Raw genomic sequence first — 21,387 nt, 5'->3', positions numbered from 1 at the left:
TTTTCGAAAAGCATAAAAAAAGGGGGTGGGAGACAGTTAATCCAAACAGGATTTCTTTGAAAGTGATAAATGGTCTGTCAAGTTCATGCAGAGGGCGTGAAGCATTAAAAAAAATAGGGAAGTGAGAAAACATCGTTTGTTGAGGTCTTTCAAATAAATCACTATAGAGATGCATGCAGTAAGAAAAAAAATGGTAATGCGCAGTCTGGATGTGCAGTAAGAAACAATGGTAGTGCGCAGTTTGGTGTGTAGAATAGAGGGATTGTCCGATCATTTACCGGTTGCAAGGTTTCGTCTTTATATTTAAAGCAACTTCCATTTTTCTTGAAGAATGTATCATATACCCCACTTTCTTTTTTCTATAATGTAATCTTCAGTAAGTATAAGCTCACATCGTTGCGCACGTTCGATGAACGTTTGATTGATTAGGGAGCGCTGTTATTCATTGAAGTTGAAGTTTATTTAAGGTGTAGTGAAGAAAGGTTCAGAAGAGAGAAAAAAAACTCACGCAGTAGGCACGAAATTGTAAATTTTGATCCGTTCTGCGCAGAAAGTTTAATTGGAAAAAAGTATTATAGAAAGCTTACTGATGTGTGAAAGTATAATTAGATAATCAACGTTATATTTTACAGACAGAGTCTGTAGATGGTGTATTTGTTTGTCCACAGTTATTCTAAGAGATTTCAGAGGGAGATTTGCGGAATGTTTACTACAACTTAAACGAAATGTTGGGGAGTTTTATATGAAAACGGTTCCATATTTCTCGTTGTGTCCAGGCCCCGCATAGCCAGGTGATCAAGACATTCCACTCGTAATGTGAGGGTCGCGGGTTCGAATCCCCGTCACACCAAACAAGATCGCCATTTCAGCCGTGGGGACATTATTGTGTAACAGCCAATCCCACTATTCGTTGGTAAAAGAGTGGCCCAAGAGTTGGCTGTGGGTGGTGATGACTAGCTGCCTTCTTTCTAATCTTTTTCTGCTAAATTAGGGACGGCTTGCGCAGATAGGCCTCGTGTAGCTTTGCGCGAAATTCAAAACCAAACAAACAAAACTCGTTGTGTCCACTCTGTGGGACAGCCGCAAGTTTACGAACTTACAACGCTAACGTTGAATAGGTTATGTAATAGCTTCTGTAATTTCAAAAAATCACCAAGTTACTTGCTGTTGCCCTAGAATCCCCCGTATTGTAATAAAAAATAGGTCAGCTGTAAGAAGGTACCCTTCAGATGGCGGTACTGAGTTGCTTCAATATTGCAGCTTTGAATAGAAGAGAAAATGTATAGCTACAGAATTTTATTGAGTGACTTTCTATGTCCTGTTCGATTTTCCTTGAAGGACAACAGAAAACCCGATGTGGCTTTGTTCCAAAACAAGACAAAAATTATCGCTGTATTTTGTGATGGTTGAAACTGAAACCATCATAGCTTCTAATGAAAATAGCAACATTTGTTTGCAATAGAAGAATAGTTATGAAAAAGTACACAACAGGCACCATTTGTATGACATTATATCTCTCACACCCATCTTAATGGGTGTTATTTCTATATCAAGGTATAGGTAGAGATCCTCCGAAAGAAGTGACTGAGTTGTTAGAAGCTAGGGTTCGAGCTTCTAAACATACTTTTATCCAAGAGTACGTTATAAGAGCAACACCCAATTTCGACATTCCGTTTAGAGCCGGACAGACATCTTGGGACGGCTAAGACTAGTTGGAATTAAAAGTTATGACTCTACAATAACGTAGTTGTTTAAAGTCTAATAAGTAGTCATGGGTTCAAACCCAGCTGGTTTCAGTTTTGACTTAAATAAATAACCAACGTCACAGAACATCCGCTTCCCAAATATTTGTATATGGTTTGTTCTCTATACCTGTGTCTTGTTCTGTCAATACAATTATTATTGTTACATCTGTATCTTATACTCAGTCAATACAAGTTATTATTGTTACATCTGTATCTTATACTCAATCAATACAAGTTATTATTGTTACATCTGTATCTTATACTCAGTCAATACAAGTTATTATTGTTACATCTGTATCTTATACTCAGTCAATACAAGTTATTATTGTTACATCTGTATTTTATACTCAGTCAATACAAGTTATTATTGTTACATCTGTATCTTATACTCAGTCAATACAAGTTATTATTGTTACATCTGTATCTTATACTCAATCAATACAAGTTATTATTGTTACATCTGTATCTTATACTCAGTCAATACAAGTTATTATTGTTACATCTGTATTTTATACTCAGTCAATACAAGTTATTATTGTTACATCTGTATCTTATACTCAGTCAATACAAGTTATTATTGTTGCATCTGTATCTTATACTCAATCAATACAAGTTATTATTGTTACATCTGTATCTTATACTCAGTCAATACAAGTTATTATTGTTACATCTGTATTTTATACTCAGTCAATACAAGTTATTATTGTTACATCTGTATCTTATACTCAGTCAATACAAGTTATTATTGTTACATCTGTATTTTATACTCAGTCAATACAAGTTATTATTGTTACATCTGTATCTTATACTCAGTCAATACAAGTTATTATTGTTACATCTGTATCTTATACTCAGTCAATACAAGTTATTATTGTTACATCTGTATCTTATACTCAATCAATACAAGTTATTATTGTTACATTTGTATCTTATACTCAGTCAATACATGTTATTATTGTTACATCTGTATCTTATACTCAATCAATACAAGTTATTATTGTTACATCTGTATCTTATACTCAGTCAATACAAGTTATTATTGTTACATTTGTATCTTATACTCAATCAATACAAGTTATTATTGTTACATCTGTATCTTATACTCAATCAATACAAGTTATTATTGTTACATCTGTATCTTATACTCAGTCAATACAAGTTATTATTGTTACATCTGTATCTTATACTCAGTCAATACAAGTTATTATTGTTACATCTGTATTTTATACTCAGTCAATACAAGTTATTATTGTTACATCTGTATCTTATACTCAGTCAATACAAGTTATTATTGTTACATCTGTATCTTATACTCAATCAATACAAGTTATTATTGTTACATCTGTATCTTATACTCAGTCAATACAAGTTATTATTGTTACATCTGTATTTTATACTCAGTCAATACAAGTTATTATTGTTACATCTGTATCTTATACTCAGTCAATACAAGTTATTATTGTTGCATCTGTATCTTATACTCAATCAATACAAGTTATTATTGTTACATCTGTATCTTATACTCAGTCAATACAAGTTATTATTGTTACATCTGTATTTTATACTCAGTCAATACAAGTTATTATTGTTACATCTGTATCTTATACTCAGTCAATACAAGTTATTATTGTTACATCTGTATTTTATACTCAGTCAATACAAGTTATTATTGTTACATCTGTATCTTATACTCAGTCAATACAAGTTATTATTGTTACATCTGTATCTTATACTCAGTCAATACAAGTTATTATTGTTACATCTGTATCTTATACTCAATCAATACAAGTTATTATTGTTACATTTGTATCTTATACTCAGTCAATACAAGTTATTATTGTTACATCTGTATCTTATACTCAATCAATACAAGTTATTATTGTTACATCTGTATCTTATACTCAGTCAATACAAGTTATTATTGTTACATCTGTATCTTATACTCAATCAATACAAGTTATTATTGTTACATCTGTATCTTATACTCAGTCAATACAAGTTATTATTGTTACATCTGTATCTTATACTCAGTCAATACAAGTTATTATTGTTACATCTGTATCTTATACTCAGTCAATACAAGTTATTATTGTTACATCTGTATCTTATACTCAATCAATACAAGTTATTATTGTTACATCTGTATCTTATACTCAGTCAATACAAGTTATTATTGTTACATCTGTATCTTATACTCAATCAATACAAGTTATTATTGTTACATCTGTATCTTATACTCAGTCAATACAAGTTATTATTGTTACATCTGTATCTTATACTCAATCAATACAAGTTATTATTGTTACATCTGTATCTTATACTCAGTCAATACAAGTTATTATTGTTACATCTGTATCTTATACTCAATCAATACAAGTTATTATTGTTACATCTGTATCTTTATACTCAGTCAATACAAGTTATTATTGTTACATCTGTATCTTATACTCAATCAATACAAGTTATTATTGTTACATCTGTATCTTATACTCAGTCAATACAAGTTATTATTGTTACATCTGTATCTTATACTCAATCAATACAAGTTATTATTGTTACATCTGTATCTTATACTCAGTCAATACAAGTTATTATTGTTACATTTGTATCTTATACTCAATCAATACAAGTTATTATTGTTACATCTGTATTTGTTCTTATACTCAGTCAATACAAGTTATTATTGTTACATCTGTATTTTATACTCAGTCAATACAAGTTATTATTGTTACATCTGTATCTTATACTCAATCAATACAAGTTATTATTGTTACATCTGTATCTTATACTCAGTCAATACAAGTTATTATTGTTACATCTGTATCTTATACTCAGTCAATACAAGTTATTATTGTTACATCTGTATCTTATACTCAGTCAATACAAGTTATTATTGTTACATCTGTATCTTATACTCAGTCAATACAAGTTATTATTGTTACATCTGTATCTTATACTCAGTCAATACAAGTTATTATTGTTACATCTGTATCTTATACTCAGTCAATACAAGTTATTATTGTTACATCTGTATCTTATACTCAGTCAATACAAGTTATTATTGTTACATCTGTATCTTATACTCAGTCAATACAAGTTATTATTGTTACATCTGTATCTTATACTCAGTCAATACAAGTTATTATTGTTACATCTGTATCTTATACTCAGTCAATACAAGTTATTATTGTTACATCTGTATCTTATACTCAGTCAATACAAGTTATTATTGTTACATCTGTATCTTATACTCAGTCAATACAAGTTATTATTGTTACATCTGTATCTTATACTCAGTCAATACAAGTTATTATTGTTACATCTGTATCTTATACTCAGTCAATACAAGTTATTATTATTGTTACATCTGTATCTTATACTCAGTCAATACAAGTTATTATTGTTACATCTGTATCTTATACTCAGTCAATACAAGTTATTATTGTTACATTTGTATCTTATACTCAGTCAATACAAGTTATTATTGTTACATCTGTATCTTATACTCAGTCAATACAAGTTATTATTGTTACATCTGTATCTTATACTCAGTCAATACAAGTTATTATTGTTACATCTGTATCTTATACTCAGTCAATACAAGTTATTATTGTTACATCTGTATCTTATACTCAAGTCAATACAAGTTATTATTGTTACATCTGTATCTTATACTCAGTCAATACAAGTTATTATTGTTACATCTGTATCTTATACTCAGTCAATACAAGTTATTATTGTTACATCTGTATCTTATACTCAATCAATACAAGTTATTATTGTTACATCTGTATCTTATACTCAGTCAATACAAGTTATTATTGTTACATCTGTATCTTATACTCAATCAATACAAGTTATTATTGTTACATCTGTATCTTATACTCAGTCAATACAAGTTATTATTGTTACATCTGTATCTTATACTCAGTCAATACAAGTTATTATTGTTACATCTGTATCTTATACTCAGTCAATACAAGTTATTATTGTTACATCTGTATCTTATACTCAGTCAATACAAGTTATTATTGTTACATCTGTATCTTATACTCAGTCAATACAAGTTATTATTGTTACATCTGTATCTTATACTCAGTCAATACAAGTTATTATTGTTACATTTGTATCTTATACTCAGTCAATACAAGTTATTATTGTTACATCTGTATCTTATACTCAGTCAATACAAGCTAACAGTATCACGTATAAAAAGTTCAATTTTTTAAATAAAATAATTTCATGTAGTTGATTCTCCGGGAGAGTAAAGTTTTTATTTAGTTCTTTAAAGAAAGCTTAAATAAAATTCAAATTGTGACGAGAAATAACTTTTTATTATAATTTATATCACTTTAATGCTATGTGAAATAAATAAGTATTTCACAAACGTTTATGAAGTATTTTTACGTAAGTAATTCAACGGGAAAACAACATCTTTTCGGTTAATATAAGCTAGCATTGCTACACTTTTGTACGCATGTGCTAATAGCCTGCACGTAATGTATAAATTCATTATACACCCTCAATAGCCATAAAGTTATGTAAGGAGACATGGGCACATCATAACCTTTCAGCTGTTATTATTACATTTGCTTCGTGTTTTTGTCGTGATTCTAATCTCCATAATGGTGGAGGTGGATGTATGGCTTCTTAAATGCCTTGTGAAATTTATTAGTTTCAGAATTTGTTTAAATTCTATTGTTATTTATATTGGGTATTTATATGCAAAGTTCTTTGGATAGAAAAACCCTGTTTGTTTTCACGCTTGGTATAAACCTGTATATGTGACTCTGGGATTAACAACACTTAAAGATTCGAAGTGGAATCTCTAGAAAGAAAGAGAATTGTATTCTTAGCCAAATCAGAATCTGGTTAATGACGTGTTGTGTTACGCAGAAGGGAGGACGGGCCGTTTTATCACCGACGTGTTTTCTTCGTTTAAAATAGACTTATTCGTACACTTATATTTGTTTGGTGAAAAAAAAGTTCGTTTACGTTTCGAACGAAACTCAAAAGGTTCTGACTGTCGGGGAAGCTACTTTTTTCGTTTAAAAAGAAACATTGTGGGGGGTAGAGTAAGGACCTGATAAGGAGAAAATAATAATAATATGTGAATGTTTTAGTTCATTCGATTACATTATACGAACTAGTTTAAGATTATTTTCTTTAGTAGTTATTGTTAGTATAAGCACTAAATAAATTATGTATTTTATACATAAGGTATGGCCACGTGGTTAGGGCGCTCGACTCGTAATCTGAAAGTCGCGGGTTGGAATCCTTGTTGTTCCGTAGCCCGATATTTGGTGATGATTCGCTGCCCGCTTTCTTTCTTGTCTTACACTGCTAAATGTGAGAGGGCTCGTGTAACTTTGCGCGAAATCCGACAGAAACAAACCTTTCATATATTTTTCTATATAGTAGTAACTATTTGCTTTATCCCTTCGTTTCGAACTTTTGAATTTAGGCATTAAAAACGTCTTTGTTTTGTTTTCAAACAAACCTTGGTTTGTATTTCTGAAACTGACTTTGGGTGGATGTTTAAGCGTACGATTTTATAATTACTTTGATTGTGTTCCAGTAACTTTTTAATTAGTTGATTAAAGAACACAATGATAATCTTGAAGTCGAGTTTTATTAGTGGATTCCCATTTCCGTATATCGCGTTTATTCTTAATACATTCTTCCACTTACGTCACCCGAATATCTAGAAAATAAGCACCTGTGAATACCAGGAATCGACTTCTTCTGTCTTATGTCGCCGGTTGCCATAGTAACACGAAAAGTTGTTGTATCCCGTGCCGTCTAAATGAAAGAGGTACTCTGGTTCTCAGCGTTTAATATTCACTTTGTCATTGACGGTATAGAACTAATACGTCTGGACCTGTCTCGATTGGTGGAGAAGCGCAAGTCCCAGCCGTTCCGGTAATGGTCCTATAGTAATCAAAAAGCTATTACCTACCTGTTGCAATGTGATATGGGGGAATAAAAAGAGACAGGAAAGAGGAGGGTAGATAGACTTGGATATAAAGATAGTTTGTTCCAGGGTTTTGTTAGCAAGGCATGCATGCACTACCCACCTGAGCGTGGATAATGTGTTTCCAAAGGGTTGCGTGCGTCCACTGATGGGTAACCTTTTAAAGATTACATCACTAAGTCCTTGACAGGTCTTTCTCTTAAAACTGCACATTATAAAGATTTCCACGAATCTCCCCCCCCCCGTTTCCTGTATAATTAATCAGTGTTGTTTCCAACTTTTTTCGATATGACGAGTTCTTTTACACTTCTGTTATATTTTCCTATTTCGTTTCGAGCTATTTTAATGTAGTTTTAATAACGGTAACTGAAACTTTATTGGTGGTTAGGATTTGACCGTTCACGTGTGAGTGGTTTGTCAAGTTTCGGGGCCGAGGGGAGTGGGGGTCGCTAGTTGCGTGCATCTGATGTTAAAAATGCTAAGTATTACATTGCTATTAAGCTTATTGTATACGAGTCTTGTGTTGTTCGTGGTGTTAACACTAGATCTACGAAAATAATAAAAATTCAGTTTAAAAAAAATAGGAATATTTCGTAACCGTAATCTTGTTTCTACATTAAAGTGATCACGCTTTAAATGGTTGTGTCGAAAACTGATCCTCCAAGACATATTCTGATGGAAAGATTGGTTGTTGATTATTAAAGACAAAGCTACACAAAGGACTATCTGGATTCTTCCCACCACTGGTATCGAAACCCAATTTCTAGCAGTATTAAATCCGCAGACATACTATTGTGCCACTGGGGGTTAATGGGAAGGACAGACAAAACTCTGCATCGACAGTTTAATATGTTCTCTTTTTAACACAAGAGCAGTGTATTCTGCATCGTTGTTTGTGTACTGAATAAAACCTTTAGCAAAGTAAAACTAGATTCAAAGAGATTATTGTTTCTAGTCAGTTTTAACATGCTCTTTTTGCAAGAGTATTATAACACAGAAGTTCTTGAGACACAAACAGAAAGTAAATGTTATTATATAAAGATCAAATGAGCTTTCAGTTTTAGTAAAAGGTTATCAGAGATTTCTATAAGCAGGTATAAATTTATTTTTTTTTAGTGTGTGTGGGGACTGTTGGTGTAATTAAATGTAAATATATATATATATCGTAATAAAAGAAAAAAGTTTTCCTTTTTATGAACTGAAAATACATTCGTTTTCATTCCTTCTGCTATGAGGCCACTGCCTTTTGGTTATAGCACTGGTCTGTGAATCTGAGGGGGGGGGTCACATTTTGAAAACGCTGTCGCAGAATCGCATTTGGGTCCATGGGCATATTATAAGAGGGCCAGTCAGGTCCCACTATTTGATTAGAATAGCCCTACACTTGGCAGTGAGAGCTGTTACTGGCTGCCTCTTGTTTAGTCTGTTAGTTTAAAATTACTTACAGAAACTCAAAACAAAGTTTTTTGTTTGTCATTTAAGAAGTTTAGGTTAATATAATAAAACGTAAATGCCATTATGCGTGTATTTTTGTGATTAACAATACCACCAAGTGGTTAGGGTGTGTGACTTGCAATCTCAATCCTCGTCCCACCAGACATGCCCCCCCTCCCCTTTTAGTCATACTGGCATTGTAATGTCACGGTCAGTTTTGCTATCCGTGAGTGAAAGAGTAGCTCAAGGGTTGGCACTGATCGATAATGACTGCTAACTTAGGGATGGCTAGAGCAGATAGCCCTCGTGTAGCTCTGCGTGAAGTTCGAAATTAACCAAACTGACACGGGTTTTTATTTTATTGTAGCTTTGCGCAAATATTTGAAATATACAAAATCAATATTTGACTCTAACCAAATAAAAATATGACTTCTTTTTTTTTACGTGTTATCAAATTAATTTTTGTTACATTTTGGCCTTAACGAAATGATCTGTTTACTTTGTTTTTACTACAAATAAAAATTTACCTAGCTTTTGGCAACAATGCATTAGATTTGCGTCAAAGCAGATTTGGTATGTGACTTTTTATTTGTAGAATTTTTAGAGGGCACTTTTTAATGTAAATTTTCAAGATGGCGAAACTAAATTTTAGGTACAGTTTTGTTATAGCAAGACAGTGATTTAGCACTAAATGTATATTTGCATATGTTAACTAAAATTTACGATATTCCAGCACTTTGAAAAAAAAAAAAAAACATTTTCAATTTTCATCAGCTCTCTGTGATCCTTGTTACGTCGCACGACTTCACGATGTACAACAACAGCTGCTCGACTTCTCCAGTGCGAAGATTTATGTACGTCGTGTTTCTAAGTTTGACGACATCGAATTAACTGGCTCACCAACAGTTGATTCGGAATCGCCTGACTGTGATGTGGCGCCATCTATCATTGGAAAAGAAGAAGATCCGGAATTTATTCAGGTATTAAAATATGAAAAATTAATAGAGTAAGAATGTTAAGGCTAGTACAGTAGTAATAATAATAGAGACAAAATAAAATAATAGAAACCTGCTATTTTTATACATCTGAAGTATTTGTTAAGAAAGATTTATGAGTATAAGAAACTTGACGTAAACACTTAGCTACTTTTTTGTTTTTTACGTATCGCTGAAAATTGTTTTTCTTTTAATTTAAACAAATGCTACTTGAAAATTATGTTCTGATGAATCCTGCAGATGTCTCTGCATTTTTTTAACAAAAAGTTACATATTTCTTTAAATAAAATATTGATGAGTCGTAAGAACTCTCTTTTACTTTTTATTCCGTGGATCGGCATAGCTATGCGGTTAAGGCGTTCGATTCGTAATTCGAGGGTCGCGGGTTTAAATCCTCGTCACACTAAACATGCTCGCCCTTTCAGCCGTGGGGGCGTTATTATATGACGGTCTATTCCACTATTCGTTGGCAAAATAATAGCGCAACAATTGGCGGTGGGTGGTAATAACTACCTGCATTCCCTCTAGTCTTACGCTGTAAAATTGAGGACGGCTAACACTGATAGTCGTCGTGTAGCTTTGCGCGAAATTGAACAAAAACACAGCTGACTGTGTAACTTTATTATGTTTATTTCGGAACATAATTAAACAAAATATGCCATAAGTCATGATTATTTTTATTTCATATGCTTAAAACATAATGAAGACTTTAATCAGTCAGAAAAATTAAAGAAATTCTTTGATTGGTGGAATGATTCCTCAGTCATGTTACGTTTATTTATTTGTTTGTTTTTAAATTTCGCGCAAAGCTACACGAGGGCTATCTGCGCTAGCCGTCCCTAATTTAGCAGTGTAAGACTAGAGGGAATGCAGTTAGTTATTACCACCCACCGCCAATTCTTGGGTTACTCTTTTACCAATGAATAGTGGGACTGACTGTGGGATATGAGCTTTCGCTCGTAAAAAGCCAATCTTCTTGTCTAGGTTGTATCTTGCAGAAAGAACGTGCAGCCGTTTGTTCATGAATTTAAACTTCTTTTCGTTGTAATTGTTACCGCGATCAAACTGAAGTTTCTTCACTTGTGCTAAGCGTTCTCCTTTCTTTAGCGTAATCTGAGGGTCGTGGTTCGAATCCCAGTTACACCAAACATGCTCGCCCTTTCAGCCATGGGGGCGTTGTAATGTTACGGTCAGTCCCACTTTTCGTTGGTAAAAGAGTAGTCCAAGAGTTGAAGGTGGGTGGTGATGACTAGCTGCCTTCCTTCTTATCTTACACTACTAAATTAGAGACGGCTAGTGCAGATAGCCTTCGAATAGCTTTGCGCGAAATTCCAAACAGTAAAAACATTCTTAAAGTTGAAACTGATTTCCAAGGATTGGAACAGACTAGTGCCATCTCGCGGAAGTTTTAAAATTTGTTAAATTAAAATTATTCGTTAAACGACGTTTCAAAAATAACTTTAATTAAATTTTCTAATTTAAGTTAAATTTATTGCTATTACTACAATAAAGAAATGTAAATATATAAACACACGGCTACAAGTTCTTGCTAGACGAAATTCCAGATAACAAACCTTTGAATTAGATTTGGTAGTCAAATTTAGTACGCTTTGATATTGATTAACGAAAAACGTTGAAATTAAAATACTTTTATTTGTAATGAAAGTAATTTAAATATGCACTGCAATCTGTGTCAAAAACATTTTGGACGCCAGTAGTTTTTGTTTGTTTTTTTTTGCTTGCTTTTTTAACCCAGTGTGTCAAAAAACGAAAATGCCACGAAGGACCTGATGGTACAAATGTTGGTGGCGATTCCCAGTTGCGTCGTAGTAGCCGTAGGAGGAAACTTCGAGGAGAAAAAGAATTAATCGTATCCTCAAGTCAGACACTTCGAGATCTAAAGTTACAGGTTTGTGCTTTTAAAGAAACTATTCTCAAACCAGATAATTCAACCTGTAGTTAAAGTTTTGTGATGCTTAAGATATCTTTTATTTATAAAATGAAAGAGTAAGAGAAAACGTATTCTTTAATCAGACATTTCGAGGCCTAAAATCATGGGTTTGTTATCGTAAACGGCCCGTTACAAAATAAGTCACCACTAATGCGTAGTTAAGGTTTTGTGGACTCAGGGGCTAAAGATTTTTATGAGCACTGCATCCCATGTAATTTTAATTAGAATAAAATTATCAGTGAGCCCACATTAGGACGAAGAGCCCTGGAGTTGAGTCCCCTCTAGCCCCTACCTAAATACGCCACTGGTCACTACACAATGAAAAAGGATTAATTATGTTAGAAGTTCTAGGAAAATTTTGTGAGAAAAATCATTTTTGAGGAAGGTTAGGGCGAGCTGGTGTTTGGTTTTTCTCGAATGAGATTAGTTTCGTTTTTAAACTAAGGTTTTTGGTTTTCATTTTCCTTGTTAGCTTTTCTTGATGTAGTGCTCATTTAATGGGTGTATTTGTGTAGTGCGAAATTGTATATATTTTTAAACATAAAACTATTTATTAGTACCAGTTCGTTAGAGCCTCCAACTGAATATTTTGATTTGTCTATTTATTCCTAGATTATGAAGTTGTTCTCGGTAGCCCCATACGACCAGAACCTTATACTAGACGGAAAACCCCTGGTGAATAACCAGGCACGTTTATCCAGACTTCGTATATATCCTGGTAGTCTGATACTGTTAAAGGTAACCTGTGGTTTGTCTGTTCTAAAACACGTTTTATTGTTGTTGTTTTATACGATGGTCGGTCTGTTGGTTAATATTCTATTTCTCCGATACCTGCCATTTTTTGTCAGTGATAAGTTGCTGATTAAAATAGTTTATAAATTTAGAAAGAAGGATTCTATATTTTTGGCTAGAATCGTAAAGTTTTATGAATTTCGTGTCTTTGTTTCATATTACGTCATAATTTCTTATTATTAACGAATAAATCATGTTTCAAAGATTATATGATATTTACAAGAAAAAAAAAATGACATTCCTTTTGATTGACGTCAGTGTTTAAGCGAAACTTGGCGGTCATGCGCAGTAGAAATAGAAATATTGTCGTGAGAAAGTTGTACACGTAAGATGAAATATACGTGGTTTTTTAAATTATCCCGTGACACTTACAGAACACATTTGAAATATAATTATATTAGTAAGAATTTCTGACCAAACTTTAGCTGACTCTCTTCTTTAGAATTAAATGAACATGAAAGTAATAAATTAGTTAGCAAAGCCTAGTCTGTGTATATTATACACATATAAGTATAGAGAAACATATTCGTAAACAAGTGTTTTCCAACTGGCTGTCTGCAGGCCTTATCTGGCCCCTCGAGTAATTTTAACCGACTCCTAACGTTAGCTTAGTTATAACACAAAAAATCTATTATTTAAGCCGTTTGTTTTCGATAATATTCATTGGTTTTCTTTTCCTTCGCAGTTTCTTGGAAACTTTGATAAGATTTTTATTTTGTTTTGTTTTTGGAAATACATTTAGTGAAGAAGTTCTAGCTGAGTGCATGAATAAGTTTAAGTTATCTCAAAATTAGGAACAGAACACTAAAAATCGGGGTTCGATACCCACGATGGGTAGAGCGCAGGTAGCTAGTTGTGTATAATTTCTTGCCAAACAATAAACTGTGAATAGACCTGACATGGCCAGGTGGTTGGGACGTTCGCCTCACAATCTGAGAATACCGGGTTCGAATTCCCGTCACGCCAATATATGGTCGCCCTTTCATCCATTGCAGTGTTGTAATGTTACAGTCAATCTCACTGTTCGGTGATAAAAGAGTAGCCCAAGAGTTGACGATGGGTGATCTTGACTAGCTGCCTTCCCTCTAGTCTTTCACTGCTAAATTAGACACGGCTAGCGCAGATAGCCCTTGTGTAGCTATGCAAGAAATTGGAAACAAACAAGCTCAGGACTGCTGCTGGCTCTTCACCACGGATAGAAGAAGTGGATTTTTTTAAATTGAAAATTTGGCCTGAAAAGGTGGCCCTCTGTTTATAGACGTGTGACTTCTTCATTTTTTATCTTTGTGGGTGAAATGTCGGTTTTTATCAGTCCTGAAGAATGAGATAGAATATAAGAGTTCTTGGCGTTAGGAACAACACGTGCGCTTAGAAAATCAATTAATGCAAGAAAATGTCTCCGTTCAAGATCCCTATGTGACGTCATCGTGCATGTTTCGGATCTATTTCTGAAATCACAGTACAGCCATTAAAACAGTCGATACTTAGCATGAAATCCCCTTTTAATTTTTTTGCGTCCACACTTTCACAAAAATAATAAAAATTTTATCTTCAGAATAAAATAGTTTCGAAGAGCTTTGCTTGTTTATTTGAAGTTAAAGCACAAAGCTACACACTGGTCTATGTGTGGGCTATCCACCACGGGTATCGAAACCCAGTTTTTAGTGTTGTAAGTCCAGAGACTTATCGCTGTGCCACTAGGGGAGACAGTTTTGAAGAAAAACATCCCCATTTTCGCATTGTTCGGAACGTATCTCGTTATAAACAACTTGTTATTGTTAGTTTTATCATCGCTAAGTTCGTGTCACCGGAAACCTTGCATACATTTCTTATGATATCCTTTAGCCATTAATTCCTTAAAGTTAACTTAATTTCTTGCGGATATAAATACACTGGTGTTTTAACTTCTAAGTAAGTGTGGTAACATAACGTTAACTGGGTACACGTTCGACTTCTCCCAGCTTCTCTAAACATGACAATTATTTGCATATGCAAATTCCCCCCACCCTTGGCAGAGCGGTATATTTGCTGACTTACGGCACTATAAACCGGGTTTCGTTTATTGTGGTGGGCAGAGCACAGAAAGCTCATTGTGTAGATTTCTGCATAACTTCAAACAAACATGAATAGAAATGACCAAGGATACGGGACTAGACATGTGCCCCTTAATTATACTTAGGTTTCAGTTAAATAAGTGAATAATTTTGCTTTATTAATTCTTATCCTAATTCCGAGTTGTGAATTAATAAAATAAATAGTAATTACAGTTCGCTTAAATCCATTTCGTAAATGTGATGGCTTAAATGGCGCTTAGAATACTGTTATTCGTGTCTGTCCAAACTAACCTGACGAGTTCTAGTATTACGGAAAGACCCCGTCGGTACCAGACATGACAAAGATAGTATGATTAACATATTATTACACATCTTCTCTTCTTTTACTCATAATTTCTTAAAATTAGTCTGCCTGTGATAGAACTCTGTATGACGGGTTTGAATCTGTGTGGTACTACAAAATATGTTCAGTACTTTAAGTCGTTGCTGCGTTGTAAGAGTGAGAGTCAGTCCTCAAACGTGGATGGTTGTGCTAGGATGCTACTGTTCCCTGCGTTCTCTCTGATTGTTAGTTTAAAATTAGAGACGGGGGGAAATAGCCCCAGTAGTTTTGTCATAAGTGGAAAACTAATTCTATTTTGTAACAAAAACTTTTTGTTGTTGCGATCTCTTAACGGGCGGTAGCATTTAGACTGTAAAAATGTAAAATTACCAATATTTTATTCGCTGAAACTTGCTGAACCTTTGAGCACAAATTAGTAATTTTATTATTGTGCCAGCGCTTCTTTAAATAAAAAATTTCTAGAATATTGCAAAAGAATTCTAGACCCAGACACCGAAATCAGTAAGCCTACTTGTTGTAGGCCTAACATTGGTTAAGCATTTTTTTAAAGTACGGCTTGTATTTGATGAAGAGATAAATTAACACTGCAACTTGTATTGTTTTTTATTTAGTTCAGTTAGGGCTAAACTTTACCAATTGCTTTAAACTATTAATAAATAACCTTATAAAGCTAGACCTTTTTAAAACTTTGATAAGCTTTTAGTATGTTGTTGTACAAAATATCTGTTAACAGTGTATTTACTTACGTCTTTTGTTTTCATTCGTCGTAATAAAGTGAACGCGGCCCTCCAGTGGCACAGCGGTATGGGTATGTTTGCGGACTCACATCGCTAGAAACCGGGTTTCGATACATGTGCTGGGCAGAACACAGATAGCCTATTGTATAGCTTTGTGCTTAATTCCAAAACAAACAGGCGCATGCGCATGTAGGAAGCAAATTGTGCGCGCATTTTCAGGACAGACAGAAACTGATTATTATTACAATGTATCATATATTATCTCAAATTACTTAATATTAATAACCTATGTTTTAGCGGGCAGTTCACTACTGACTCCAGGACAGTGCTGATAGTAATATAATTGGAGTTAGAATATGTGTGGGTGTAAATATCTAAATTGATCAACTTTAGTTGTAAAGACATGTTTTAATCATTTCACGAACCTCTCGGTGAGATGTCACCCTTGAATTTCAACCATTTTTGTAACAGAAAAAAACGAGGAATTTATTTTATTTATGAAGTATAACAATATTTTATTTTTCGCTAATTATCGACAATATAGTTCTATGTAACATTGTATTATTGACTGTTAGGTTTTATATATATAACTGTATTATTGACAGTTAGGTTTTATATATAACTGTATTATTGACAGTTAGGTTTTATATATAACATTACAGTTAGGTTTTGTATATAACATTTTATATATAACATTGTATTATTGACAGTTAGGTTTTATATATAACAGTGTATTATTGACAGTTAGGTTTTATATATAACTGTATTATTGACAGTTAGGTTTTGTATATAACATTGTATTATTGACAGTTAGGTTTTGTATATAACACTGTATTATTGACAGTTAGGTTTTTATATATATTGACATATATAACAGTGTATTATTGACGTTGTATTGACAGTTAGGTTTTGTATATAACACTGTATTATTGACAGTTAGGTTTTATATATAACGTTGTATTCTTGACATATAATTTTTTATATATAGTTAGCTGTTATTTCTCAATCCATCACGAGAGGACTGTTTGCATACCAGTCTTCTATGAGAGGAATGGGATAGGTAGTGTCTTTAACTGTAAGAAGCAACTGTTCGTGTACACGTGTGGTTAGTTGCATTAGTATAACTATATCAGTCACAATATACAGAATGGTGGCATGAAAGTTAGAGCGGAACCATAAAACCAGCTGGTGTAACTTGATTTCATTCGTGGTATACAGACGTTTGTTTGATAATATACCTAGTACAGGCCAAAGTGTAAGGTTATAATCGCTTTCGATACTGTCGACCATTTTGGGTCACCACTGCGCATGTTCTGGTATGCAGCTAATCAACTTACATAATGATATAAATATTCATGAAGGCTATGTCACATATGGAAGTTCAAATTAATAAGAATATGTGTTGATAGATCAAATTGAGCGTAGATTAACAGCCTAAGCAGTAATGTAAGCTGAAATTTGATTATATGTTACAATTTGTATCCATGTTTTCTTTATTTATGTATTTTATTTCGTATCGTGATGTATGAACAGATTGGAATAATTTGACCAGATTACACATTTTTATGCGAATCCCGGAATCTTACGGCAACAGATTAACCAGAAGTCAGCCCCTCAACTCGAACAAAGAGCATGCCCATCACAAGACGTATTGGAAAATAACTTGTTCCTATCCCAACATTCCGTGTACTCTTATTAGGCCTATAGACTATAGTATTTTTTGTTTGTTTTTGTTGTTTTGTTTTTTACACATGTTACGCAAACACCTTTACTTAAAAACAAAATGAAACTTTATTTGTGTTCAGTAGGTTGAAAGTGACTGGTTAACAATGAATCTACATGATCAATTAACAGAATTCCTTACATTTAAAAATAATTTGAATAACATTTTCCTTCGGCATGGTTACCAGTAGCCTGTTACGTTTCTCTAGGAGCTTCTCAGATGTCAACAGTTTTGTCTGAAACAGCGTTTTTTTCCAAAGCGTTGGGCAGCGTAACTGATCTGTAGGGTCTGGTGTGGTTTTGAATTTCGCGCAAAGCTACACGAGAGCTATCTGCGCTAGCGGTCCCTAATTTAACAGTGTAAGACTAGAGGAAAGGCAACTACTCATCACCACCTGCTGCCAACTCTTGGGCCCCTCTTTTACCAACGAATAGTGGGATTGACCGTCACATTATAACGTCCACTCCTCACGACTGAAAGGGCGAGCATATTTGGTCTGACGAGAATTCGAACACGCGACCCTCACATTTCGCGTCGAGTGCCTTAACCACTGGCCATGCCGGGCCTACCGAGCGATTAGAGTGGAATTAATAGTACAATAATGGGAAATTAAGCCCATGAATATATTTTCTATTTAATGAAAATAGTAAGTAATTACTACAATACATACAGCACTTTAATGCGTATCCATGTATTCCATCTCGTCAATTAAATTTTAAAAAGTAGGGGTGTGCAAGAAACCATATTTATTAAAGAAGGGGACGTAGGTGACAAAAATTTGGGAGACACCTATCGAGAAGAGTTGGAAGTATCAACAGGTTATGTTGACATTTTTAAAACGTTTTATACGTTTAGTTAAGGTTTTGTTTCGGAAAGAGCTGGGTTAAAAGTTTTGTTTTCCTGTTATGAAATTTACAGTTTGTTTTTTGTTGTTGTCAACTGAAATTTCTTACTGAAAATATAGTCTAGGATTCAGCGCTGGTTAACCCTGCGTTTTGTCGTGACCCCTGCAAGCGACCATAAGCCTTCGGGAGAAAGAAGTGTTTTGGCAGCGAAGGGTTGGGTTTAAATAATCACACCAGGGAAGGCAACAACCCGCTGAACTAGCAAATTGGTCCCATCGGCCGAGCAAACGGTTCGTTCGTGTGGCATGGAAATTGGTTAACAGTTGGGCAGATAACGTGCATGGTTTACAGCGTCGGCCGACTTGTCTGAGAGGGACGTGGACTGCGGAGTGTGTTATTTATTACCAGCTATTTAGGTCCTGGAAATAACACCCTCATTATACGATAGAGAGACGAGTAGGGTTTTCCCGGCTTTCTGATTCTCTTGAATCCTTTGATAGCTTAATATCTCGCACTTTTGCTTTTGAAAGGGAATTTGGCCCCGCATTAACAGAGCTCACGTGATCCTAGGGTCAGAGCAGAATTCTCAAGACTGTGGCTCAGACAAGGAAGCAAATTCTTCGCTCCAGCGATTATGGAACTTGGGCTTGTTTATGCACAAAAATACGTGCGACGGTTTATTTTTTTTTTTTTGTGGAAAGTATCCCAGCCGGCAGGCTTGTTCGTTCCCATGGTTTCGGGCAGCACGGTTCGACCACTTGTTTAGTCCGACTGATTTATGTTTTCCGGAGAAAGGGCCTTTTATCTCACGGAATGATATATGTTCAAACGGAAATTTTCCGATCTTCACTGTTTAGTTGATAATGGGACGGCTGATGTCTCAACCTATATATGTATATATATAATTGGCTATACTTCCCTAAAAAAAACAACTAATAACTAACTAATATGATTAATATTACTACTAGGGGTATGTATCATTGCTGACACCATGACACTGCAGGTATCATTGGTGTAGCATTTACTTAAATACTTGTTTTAATTGGAAAGATGTGTTTAGAAATAGTGAGAGAAGCTCTCGTTATTAATTACGTTTAATTTAAAAGGACATAAAAACAGGCCGTGACAGTGAAGTAAACGGTGCATTGTCCGTACAAAAGGTTACCAGTTTTTGTCAGGAAACTTAAACGTTATTATTGTTTGTATTACGTCTTGATAAACAGGTATTGAAATAAAGAAGTGTGGATGTTTCGTGGAATGGGCAAAAGTACCACACGATGTTTTATTGCTGTGGAGGCTATAAGTAAAAGATAATGATTCTTATTATCCGATACCACGTGCGCAGGACGCATGCTCACTGAGGTGAATATCGGTGAAAATAAAAACCCTAAATAATTGAAAAAGTTCTTTAAGAGTGATGGGATGTGTTTCTTTCTTTCCATATCTTAAACATTCTAAACTTCAGATTTATTATTCTCCCTCCCACCCCTGTAGTCTTCGACAGGGGAGATGCGATCGTCTGTTTTTTTTTTGTTGTTGTTTTTTTAAGTACATCCCTGTTTTGTTCGTACTTACCCACTATTATGTAAATGAAGCAGACTTACGTCTCCTTTAGCATTGTCCGTAGAGAATAACACAGCATGTCATCAGTGTTAATATATAGTTAAGTAACTTTAACACAGTTATCTTTACTTTTTCTGTACAAATGAATAAATTTAGGGTCTACCTGGTGGCCACGTTCAGTTTTGCCTGTTTCCAACAACAAATATTACATCATTCTCGTATAAAGTAGTTTGAATGTAGTAGTGCTCCCATTATAATTGTATTCATTTTTTTCAATCTCACAGTTGGTAAGTCTTATCATCTCATATTTATTTTTGTCCATTTCTTTAAACGGATATGTTAAACAAAACAGCATTATGGCCATAAATTCTTTTAATATCGCCAGATGTTTCGGGTGTGGTAGAAGTGGCCTTAAGTAAAAACAGAAGTGTATTTACAAGACCTTGAACAAAAATGATGCCTTCCACTGGAAAACCTGCTTGTGTACAAAGTCATTTGTGATGTTTATCAGAAAGCAGAAGATATAAATGTAAAAACAAAACTTTTAAAAGATCGGATTATCATATTGTGGTCTTGTATAAAGTTGGAGTACAGTTTAAGAAAGGCAGGAGGCCAGACTGATTTATTGACCTGTAAGAAGTTACTCAAGGTAAGGTAAAGGAGAAAGTTTCAGGAGATAGAGGGTCAAGTTGTTGTATAGTAACTGAAAAATGATGTCACACCATGTAGTTTACGTTACTGAAAAATAAGAAAGGATTATAACCTAAGGTAAGACTACTGTGACTTGACATCGGTGAAGGATTCTACCTCCAGGTAGAGTTACTATAAGTAAACATTCAACAAGAATTCTGTCTGAAGATAGAATTATTCTCTCTTCAATCCATAAAGGATTTGCTTCAAGGTAGGATTACTGTATCTTAAAATCCTTAAAGGATTGTGCTTCAAGATAGGATTGTTGTCTCTTAAAACCATAAAGGATTGTATTTCAAGGTAAGATTACTGTGTCTTAAAACCCCTAAAGGATTGTTTCCCAAGATAGGATTGCTTTGTCTTAAACTTCATAGAGGATTGTGCTTCAAGGTGGAATTAGTGTGTCCTAAAATCCAGAAAGGACTGTGATTTACGGCTTATGTAAGGGTTGGATTCAGAATGTAAAGTATGGGCTTTAAGGTAGATAAAATACTGTGACGTAACAAATAGAGGAAGAGTTGCAAAGAGATAAGAATGATTG

General features: G+C 34.0%; 1 protein-coding gene across 1 annotated transcript in view; it reads left to right on the top strand.

Annotated features, from left to right (window-relative positions):
• The window catches only part of LOC143228535 (ubiquitin carboxyl-terminal hydrolase 48-like), a 115,409-nt gene that overhangs the window by 57,189 nt on the left and 36,833 nt on the right, over positions 1 to 21,387 (top strand). The window contains exons 28-30 of the mRNA XM_076459777.1: positions 9,928 to 10,133; positions 11,905 to 12,057; positions 12,712 to 12,837. Coding sequence (XP_076315892.1) covers positions 9,928 to 10,133; positions 11,905 to 12,057; positions 12,712 to 12,837 — 485 coding nt within the window. The remainder of the gene's footprint in view (positions 1 to 9,927; positions 10,134 to 11,904; positions 12,058 to 12,711; positions 12,838 to 21,387) is intronic.

This window comes from Tachypleus tridentatus, chromosome 10, assembly GCF_004210375.1.
Source record: "Tachypleus tridentatus isolate NWPU-2018 chromosome 10, ASM421037v1, whole genome shotgun sequence".
Taxonomy (NCBI): Eukaryota; Metazoa; Arthropoda; class Merostomata; order Xiphosura; family Limulidae; genus Tachypleus; species Tachypleus tridentatus.
Note: the sequence above shows the minus strand (reverse complement) of the source record. Positions and strands in the feature narration are given on the sequence as shown.